Source organism: Helobdella robusta (assembly GCF_000326865.2).
Source record: "Helobdella robusta unplaced genomic scaffold HELROscaffold_2, whole genome shotgun sequence".
Taxonomy (NCBI): Eukaryota; Metazoa; Annelida; class Clitellata; order Rhynchobdellida; family Glossiphoniidae; genus Helobdella; species Helobdella robusta.
The window spans coordinates 951267-961542 of NW_008704083.1; the positions used below are offsets into that span (position 1 = coordinate 951267).

General features: G+C 34.8%; 1 protein-coding gene across 1 annotated transcript in view; it reads left to right on the top strand.

The window, feature by feature from the left end:
• HELRODRAFT_186366 (hypothetical protein) overlaps positions 1 to 8806 on the top strand; it is a gene marked incomplete at its 5' end in the record, with an annotated part of 34470 nt that extends 25664 nt beyond the window's left edge. Inside the window, 4 exons of the mRNA XM_009017006.1 lie at positions 3935 to 4019; positions 6787 to 6884; positions 8207 to 8383; positions 8428 to 8806. Coding sequence (XP_009015254.1) covers positions 3935 to 4019; positions 6787 to 6884; positions 8207 to 8334 — 311 coding nt within the window. The 3' untranslated portion in view covers positions 8335 to 8383; positions 8428 to 8806. The remainder of the gene's footprint in view (positions 1 to 3934; positions 4020 to 6786; positions 6885 to 8206; positions 8384 to 8427) is intronic.
• Between the last annotated feature and the right edge of the window lie 1470 nt (positions 8807 to 10276).

Genomic DNA, 10276 nt, shown 5'->3' on the forward strand with positions numbered 1-10276 from the left:
TATTACCACCGGCCTAGAAAAATATATCAAGGCACAATAAATAAATATTTCATTATTCTTACTTGATTTGCTGTATGTTTACATTAATGGAAAAGTATTGTAGAGTTGTATGTCGTAGAAAAAAGATTTTTTTTATTTATTTATTTTTTTATATGGTTTTGTTTATGTCTATTTTTGATTTTGTTATGTTATTGTGCATGGCACACACGTTTACACACATGTAGACATACAGGCACGTACACACACGTACCATGTATGTACCGAAAATTATGTTTTCTCGGCGAACTCGCGTCTCGGTATAAAAAAAACCGACCGACTCAGAAAAACTCAATTTCGCCGACGGACAACACAAGTAACCGACCGGTCCGCAGCTCGTTCTACGTTGTAGATGTTGGCCGAACTGAAACATCAAATTACATCACATCACGTCACATTATTCGATATACCGATACCAATCGATAGTGCGCAGAGACACACATACACACATACATAACATTCACACACACATACATATATATATATATATATATATATATATATATATATATATATATATATATATATATATACATACATACAAACAAACAAACATACATACATGTCATTATCATTAATCACGAGAAATGAAGTTTGCAACTGAATAAGTATTTTTTATAACGGCAGAGATTAGAAGGTCATGACAGATTTGGAGAGCATGTGGAACTACCCATCGTTTATAAAGGAGACAGGAGCGAGACCCGACGTCATGGTACAGTCGGTATCGGCAGGCACTATTATTTTAGTCGAACTGACTCTACCGTATGTAGGCTAATACAGCAGCAAGCCACGCTATAAAAGCAGCCAAGTATGAAAAGCTTGTTAGTGAGATAAAGCAGCGGGGCTGAAGTGTTTGTTGTACGCAGTTGAGGTCTGTTTTGTTGTTGTTGGTTGTTTAGTGTACAGCTTTCCGAAGGATTTGGGTTTGGCAGGTAAAAGACGATCGAGTTTTATGTATGGATGTCTTACTGGATGTGGTTATGTAGGAAGAAAAAGGAATGCGATTACTCAACACTTCCAGATTTGGCTGAAATAAATGATAAATACATCTGAGGTATATAACACTGGAGACACTTTTTGATGCATATGTAATTGTGTATGTATGTATGTATGTATATATGTATATTGAATAAGTTTTTGATGTATATGTATATATATTTGTGTGTGTATCTGTGTATATTGAATAAGTGTTTATCTTATATTATGCATAAATTCAGCGTATTACAGTATTTTTTATATAAACTTATGAATTATTTATGATTCTTGGTAGTTATTGACTTTTTTTTTTCATCACCCCATAAATCTGCCGGGCGGATGGTGAATAAACTTTTTCCACCACCACCATCGTCATCGTCATTATCATCTTCTAAATCATCATCATCATCTTCATCATCATGCACTTAATTATCGTCATCACCACCATCGTCTTCATCATCATCGTCATCGTCTTCATCATCATCATCAGTAATTCTTTACAATTAATTATTTTTTTATTCTATTATTCATATTTTATTATCTACTCTGTTATCTCTTCATCGCCGTATTAAAATAGATCATCTGACTAAAGGAAGAACTTCTACTACTACCACAGCTACTACAACTAATAATACTACTACTACAACGGCTACTACTTCTAATACTATTACTACTGCTAGTATTACTATTTCTACTACTATTACTACTGCTACTACTATTAGTAGTATTATTATTATTAGTAGTAGTAGTAGTAGTAGTACTAGTAGTAGTAGTAGTAGTAGTAGTAGTACTAGTAGTAGTAGTGGTAGTAGTAGTAGTAGTAGTAGTTTACTACTGCTACTACTACTAGTAGTAGTTGTTATAAATTAAAAATAATTTATTACTCATTTACATATCAAATTGATAACACATTTATAAATTATTCAAACAGGTCAAGTTAACCCACATTGATAAATTTTACTATCATACTAAAATCTCTCTCTTTCTCTCTCTCTTTCATTTTCTCTCTCTCTCTCTCTCTCTCTCTCTATTTTTTCTCTCTCTTTCTTTTTCATCTTTCCCTATTAAGCCAACCACACATGCACTAACATTTGACGGTGTTATCAATATGATAATGAATTTTATTTATTAATATAGATACTTTAGTGAATTTTTATGTATGTATGTATGTGTGTGTGTGTTTGTTTGTATGCGTGTGTGTATGTGTGTGTGTGTTTATGTGTGTTTGTTTGTTTTTTATTGATCTTGATACAAAGCATGATCTGATGTGATGTGGGTGGGACGTTTATTGAGTTCATGAGCTTTTGTTGGTTTTGTGTTGTTTGTGTTGTTGTATGTGTGGTTTGCTGTGTTGTTGGTTTTGTGTTATTGTATGTGTTGTTTGCTGATTTGTTGTTGTGTTGTTATATTTGGAAAGGAGTTAAATCTACCATAGACATCATCATCATGCCGAAACATGTCAACACATTTTTTCATCATCATTTTGGCGTAATCATTTTTATGCTAATTTATACACTGATCCCTCTGACAATTTTCTTTCACTATAGCCAATAGTTATTCAGACTCCGCCCATAAAGAATTTCGTCAGCTATCTTGTTTTTTTTAAGACCGATCGTTTAAATTATTTATCGTCATCGTTAGTTATGCCTCCCTCGTTGGATTCTCCTGCTATCTTCGTTCTTCTTATGACATCGTTGTTGTTGTTGTTGTTGCTGTTGTTGTTGCTGTTGTTGTTGCTGTTGTTGTTGTTATTGTTGTTGTTGTTATTGTTATTGTTGTTGTTGTTGTTGTTGTTGTTGAGGTAATTGTAGTTGTCACTGTTGATGAAATGACTACGGTGATGATGATGATGAGGAGGATGATGATGGCGATAAAGAAGAAGATGATAATGATGATAATTTTTTGCTAGCGGCAAGTTCGAACAAATGATTTTTTAAAACCGGCTCTATTATCATAATGGTGGTAATAACGATAATGATGTCTTCGATGGTGACGATGATGACGACGATGATGATGATAATAATAATAATACTGTGATGATGATGATGACGATGATGATGATGATATAACTGTGATGATGATGGCGATAATGATGATGGTGATGATGATGGTGGCATCATAGTCGTCGTCGTCTTTGTTGATTTGTTAATTTCAGTGAAATGTTACATTTTATTGTATACGGCAGTTTTTTTTTGGCGGGAATTATTTCAGATTTTAATTTTTTTGAATTTAATTTGAACACTTTAAATATTCTTTGCTTTCGTAGAATTTATTTTCAAAATTTAAAAAAAAATTTTTGTTTCTTTTTTCAGAAATCATTGCACAGTACTTACGATTTTATTAATTTATTGTAATTTAAATCATTTTATAATTTTAATTATGTATGCAAACGCGCGTACAAACACACACCTACACCCACACACACAAACAAACACACATAACCAAACACACACACATACATGTTTGTTATTTATGTATGTATGTAAGTATGTGTGTATATGTATGTGTATGCTTGTGTAAATTAGTACGTGTGAGTTTTGATGAATCTCTGTATGTGTATGTATGTTTGTGTGTGTCTTTTTATTTATAAATGTGTATGTGTGTGTGTGTGTTTGTGTGTGTGTGTGTTTGTGTTTTTTGTGTGTGTGTGTGTGTATGGTGTGTATAAGCACGCATACACATACACACCTATATACCTACATACACACACATATATATATATTTATGTTTATTTATTGCATGTTAATCATTCATTTGATACTGCTTAATCGAAAATTAGTGAAACTACTTTTGATAGTAAAATTATTAATAATTCACCCTAATACTATTTTTATTATGACGATAATCATCAAATTAATTATTAGTTAATAATAATTGTAATAATTATAATAAATAATAATAATAATAAATAATAATTATGAAGGTGGGTCAGTGTCAGCCCGTAAGGAAGTTATAAGGAACAAGATTCGCGCCATCGGAAAAATGGCCAGGGTGTTCCAAGTTCTAAGGTTGGTTGGTTGGTTGGATGGTAGGTGAGTTGGTTGGTTGATTGGTTGATTGGTTGGTGGGTTGGTTGGTTGGTCGGTTGATTGATTGGTTGGCTGGCTGGTTGGTTGGCTGGCTGGTTGGTTGGTCGGTTGGTTAGTTCATTGGTTGGTCGGTCGGTTGATTAGCTGGTTGATTGGCTGGCTGGCTGGCTGGCTGGTTGGTTGGTTGGTTGGCTGGTTGATTGGCTGGCTGGCTGGCTGGCTGGCTGGCTGGCTGGTTGGTTGGTTGGTTGGTTGGTGGTTGGCTGGCTGGCTGGTTGGCTGGTCATTTGTTGGTTTGTTTGTGTTCAGTTAGGTTAACCACTTAATTTATTGCTATTTATATGTTTATTTTAAACCATGCCATGTATACAATCACACACACACACAAACACTCACACACACACACTCACGCATAAACATACCCGCTCAAACATATGCTCACCCACACATACTCGAACGTATTCACATTTACAGTACACACACATACACACAAACACACACAAACACACACACACACATATATATATACACGCACTCATCAATAGAATGCTAGCATGTTTGAAGAGTGGTCATTGAAGTAAATGGCAAATAACGAACGTGCAATGAGATGCCCGATAAATAATGTCATGCAGCTTATTGCAACACACACACATACACACGCACATACACACGCACATACATACATACATACGCACATACATACATACATACTCACGTACATACGAACATACATGTATATACGCCCAAAAACAATGTCTCTCAATACAGACGCACAATTCATGAATGGAGGGACGGATGAATGAATGAGTGAACGAACGAATGAATGAATGAATGAATGAACGAACGAACGAACGAACGAATGAATAAATGAACATATAAACATGAAACGAAAAGGAAGCAAAATTAATGGACGTGCTCACGAAAAGTTGAACTAACGACTCAAAGCTTGGAAGAATGAATGATTGAATTAGTCTAGCAATGAACGAATGATTGAATGAATGAGTGAGTGAGTAAATGAATGAATGAGAAAATGAATGAACGAACGAGAAAAGAGAAAGTGAGAGCGAGTGAATGAATGAATATGAGTTAACGAGCTAGCAAGTGATTGAATTAATGAAAATGAGTGAGATAGCGAGTGAGAGAGTGAGTGAATAAGTGATGAGTAAATGAGTGACTGACTGAATGTATAAACGAAAGGATGATTGACTGAAGGAATTAACAAAGGATTAGATGGGTGACCGAGTATGCGTATGAACGAATGCAGGCACAAACGAAAGATTTAATGAACGAACGAATGAACAAACGAACGAATGAACGAACGAACAAAAGAACAAACGAATAAATGAATTAAGAAATGAACGAATGAATAAATGACGGAATTTTTTTAAAAAATGAGTTAACAAAAAAGATAGAGTTTAATAACTTTCGAAGAGTTTAACGTGAGATTATATGAATGAGCAATTGAAGAAACTAACAAACGCGCGAATAAATGAATGAATGAATGAAATAAAGAAGCGAACGAAAGAGCGAATAAATGAATGAATGAATGAACATAGGTCTTTATGTTTAATAACATTTTTATTGATACCGTTTTCAGTTGCCCATTCACATTGGTTACATACATAAACTTTTATGTAAGGTGCATGCTAGTAGTAGTAATGATGCTTGTGATGATGATGGTGATGATGATGTTGGTGATGGTAGTGATGATGATGATGATTAAAGTGATTAAGGTATCATCTTCATCATTACGCCCTTCATGATGGTGTTAATTACATTTTTTCCCATTTTGTATGATGACGTCGACGATGATGGCGATGGTGGTGCTGCTGCTGATGATGATTGTGATGATGATAAGGATGATGATGATGATAACAATGTTTATAATGTCATTAATGATATATTGGTACATTATGAGCGCTGAAATTGAAAAGGTGTTTTTGTTTGTATGCGTGTATGTTTGTGTGCGTATGTGTGTATTTGTATGTGTGTGTATGTTTGGGTGTGTGTATGTTTATGTTGGTACGTGTGTGTTTGTTTGTATGTATGTATGTCTGTATGTATGCATTTGTGTATGTGTGTATGTATGCTTCTTCTAAACCTATGTAGGCTATTGTATTTTCTTATCATTTTCATATAGTCACTTAATAATCTAGATGCAGTTTGTGTGTAATTAAAATAATATTTCTTTTTTAATTGTAAGTTAAATTAGAAGTATAAACAACAACACACACACACAAATGCACATGAACACACACACACACGTACACACACGCACGCACACACATACACGTACACACAGCAGTGGCAGGCCAAGCGTCCTATAATCGTTATACTATCTTGCTGTTTTTGTATGCTCTTGTGCATTTAAATTTGTATTTCTTTCGTGTTTGTATTTTTTTTTGTCTTGTATAAAATACAAAATTTCATGTTTTTGATGAATGGCTCTCTAGATAATGGCTTCTTTTTTCTGTATATATGTATATTTTTTTTTGTAAGAAAGGTGTATGAATGGATGTAAAGAAAATTGTTTTATATTTTTTGAATTTACGTTTGAATGAATAATTTTTTTGAAAGTTTGAACGAGTTAATTATTTCTTTTTACTTATTGTTTTGTTTCGTGAAGTACTCATTAATTTTTTAATTAAATAATTCATTCATTCATTCATCCATCCACCCATTTACTCATTCATTCATCTATTGTTTCACTCATTCACTCAATCCTCCATCCACTCGTATCCACCAGAGAAGAAAGTGAATGCGTGCTACAGTTGAAAGGGCTGACCCCGAACGGTCTACTCCCCGTGGGGGCACTAAGCGAGGGCAAAGACAGTCTTCAAACATGTAGGTTCACACACACACGCGCGCGCACACACACGCACACACACACACACACACAGATAGTCTTCAAACATGTAGGTTTACACGCACACACACACACACACACACACACACACACATACACACACACGCACACACACAGATAGTCTTCAAACATGTAGGTTCATACACACGCGCGCGCGCACACACACGCACACACACACGCGCACACACACAGACAGTTTTCAAACATGTAGGTTTACACGCACACACACCCACACACATACATACACACACGCACACACACAGATAGTCTTCAAACATGTAGGTTCACACACACACACACACACGCAAACACACACACGCGCACACACACGCGTAAGTTTACACACACACGCACGCACACACACACGCACACACACACGCACACACGAACACACGAACATTGCACGTACTTGCGTGTGTATATGTGATAAATAGACGGTTGGGTCCTACTTCGTATTCGAACACAGCCGCTACAGCAGCAGAACCGGACACCTTAACCGCTACACTATGCCACACTCGTATCCCAGTTACTTATAATTAGACTCTGATTAGCCCTTCTTTAATAATTATAATTAGTTGGTTGATTAGTTTTTGACGGATGTCTAAACTCGAAAACGATTTGATTCCATTCAAACGCCGAACTTGCTCTCGTGTCAATTCTTTCTCCGTTTATTCCTTATTCATTATTATTATTTTTATTATTATCATTTTTATTGTTACTATTGTTATTGTTGTTACTATTGTTATTATTTTTTCACATTTTCCGAATTTTGTCCAAAAAATGAAACTTTAATCTTCGGCTGCCCGGTGGAAACAAAATTTTTTTAATGCGAGCGGATGAGTTAAGATGGGCGATCAATCAATCCATCATTTTTTAATGACCGCCTGTCTGCTTTGTCCATTCGGTGATGAAGATGGTGGTGATGGTGATTGTGGTGGTGGTGATGATGATAGTGGTGATGATGGAGAGAGTGATGATAGTGGTGATGATGATTGTGATGATGGAGACAATGATGATTATTATGATGATAGTGGTGATGATGATTATGACGATGGTGATGATGATAGTAAGGGTGATGATGATAGTGGTGATGATGACTGTGCTGATGATAACGATGATGATAAAGTTGAAGACGACAATGATAATCACAACAACAACAATTTTTTGTAAATTCATTCATTCATTCCATCATTAATTCATTCACTCATTTATTAATTCATTCACTCACTCGCTCACTCATTCATTCATTCATCAATTCATTCATTCATTCATTCATTTATTCATTCAATCACTCCGACAGTCTTGACCGGATTTTCTCCTACGCACAAGATAAGCGGTTTCTCGGAGGCCAAACAGCTGGACAAGATGAACGAGAGAATGCCCCCACGCCCCCCCTCACTAGCCACCAAAGAGGCCACCAAGATGTGATGATGATGGTGATATAATATGTCGTTTCAGTAACGTTGACTATGATGGTATAGCTACGGTGATGAGGATGATGGTGGTGATGATGACGACGACGATGATGACGATGATGGTGATGACGACGACGATGATTATGTTGGTGTTTTATTTTAGTGGCGATGATAGCCTGTGTATCATGATACAATGTGATTCTCTTCACGTGTTGATATACGATGATGATGATGATGATGATGATATGATACGATGATGATGATGGTGATAATGTGGTGACGATGATAATCTTGAGGTGATAATGATGATAAGGGCTCGGGGATTGGATTAATATTTGTGTGTGTGTGTGTGTTATAAACCTTTTGACGTATAATTAAATCAATATGATAATATTTTTATTATTCTTAATATAACACTGAGGTGTCAGTTTATCCGAAGCTATGTAATGTTATGTCTTGTTACACAAGTGTGCGTGTGTGTGTGTGTTTGTTTGTGTGCGTGCGTGTGTTATGTATTATTCCAAGTTTTATATCATAATAATATTATGAATAATAATAATATTTTTCGAAAACCTTTTCCTATAATCTTTCTATTTTGATTATCACAATCCTTTAACTGATTAATAAATCAATTAATCTATTAACTAATCAATCAATAATCAATCAATCAATCAATCGGGTAATTGGATATCCAATTAATCAATCACACACACACGCACCACACACACACACACGCACCACACGCACACACACACGCACACACACACACACGCACATATGTATATATATATATATAATGAGTTTTTAGTAAGATTCTCTCACATCGCAGAAGCGTTATTTGTTTGAACAATTACCTAATTATTTACACTGACTGTAAAGTCATAATATTTTTGTACACTTAAGCTTTTGCTCTCTTTGTATCATTTTCTCTCTTTCTTTCTTTCTTTCTCTCTCTCTTTCTTTTTCTTCCTCTTTTTTTTATGTCTTTTTTTCTCTTTTTCTTTTTTAATTTTTGAATTGATTAAATTGAATTAGTTCATTCATTCATTCATTATTTTTAAGTAATTTTTACTACGCATTACGATAATCAGTCATTTGGAGTATCCGATTGTACCGTCTTAAATAATTTAAATCAATTATAAATTTTTAAATTGATTGATTGAAATCTTTTTTAACTTTTATCATCTATGCTATTTTTACACGCATACACACACGCGCACACACATACATACATACATACGCACACAACACAGGTAGGTTCATACATCCACCCGTACATACATACATGTATAGCACATAATCTACACAACACACTCACATACACACACACCCACATACACGCACTCACATACACGCTCACAAACACACATACACGCACAAACACACAAATACACGAATGGCCACCTCATAAATCTACGGTGTTGTATTTTGAAGATAATCACAAAGCACAGCTCGAAGGTAGTGTAAGACTCACTTATCTTCACGCATTACGCACACGCACGCACACAGACGCGCACACACACACACATACATACACACGTACACACACACACACACACACATGTACACACACACACCTATACACACATACTTTCGTTTTGAAATTTTCTCGTCATCGTATCGTTATATTTATATACTTGCGTGTACTCATACCATACTTTCATTGAAAATTTTTAATGATTTGACTAAATTTTCAACTGTGGATTATTAAACACTAACATTTTTACTGATTGTATTTCTTTTTATAGATGTCACTTCTGGGTATTTCCCGCCAAAAAAAAATTTATTTCACCAAAAAATATTAAAAAGTACAGAATTGAACGTCATTCTTCCTCTTTATTCTGCTTCCTGGCTTCAAAAGCAAACAAAAAATTGTTGTTATTATTATTATTATTGTTTTTGTTGTTGTTGTTTTTATTAATATTATGGATGAATGATGAAACGGATGATCAGCG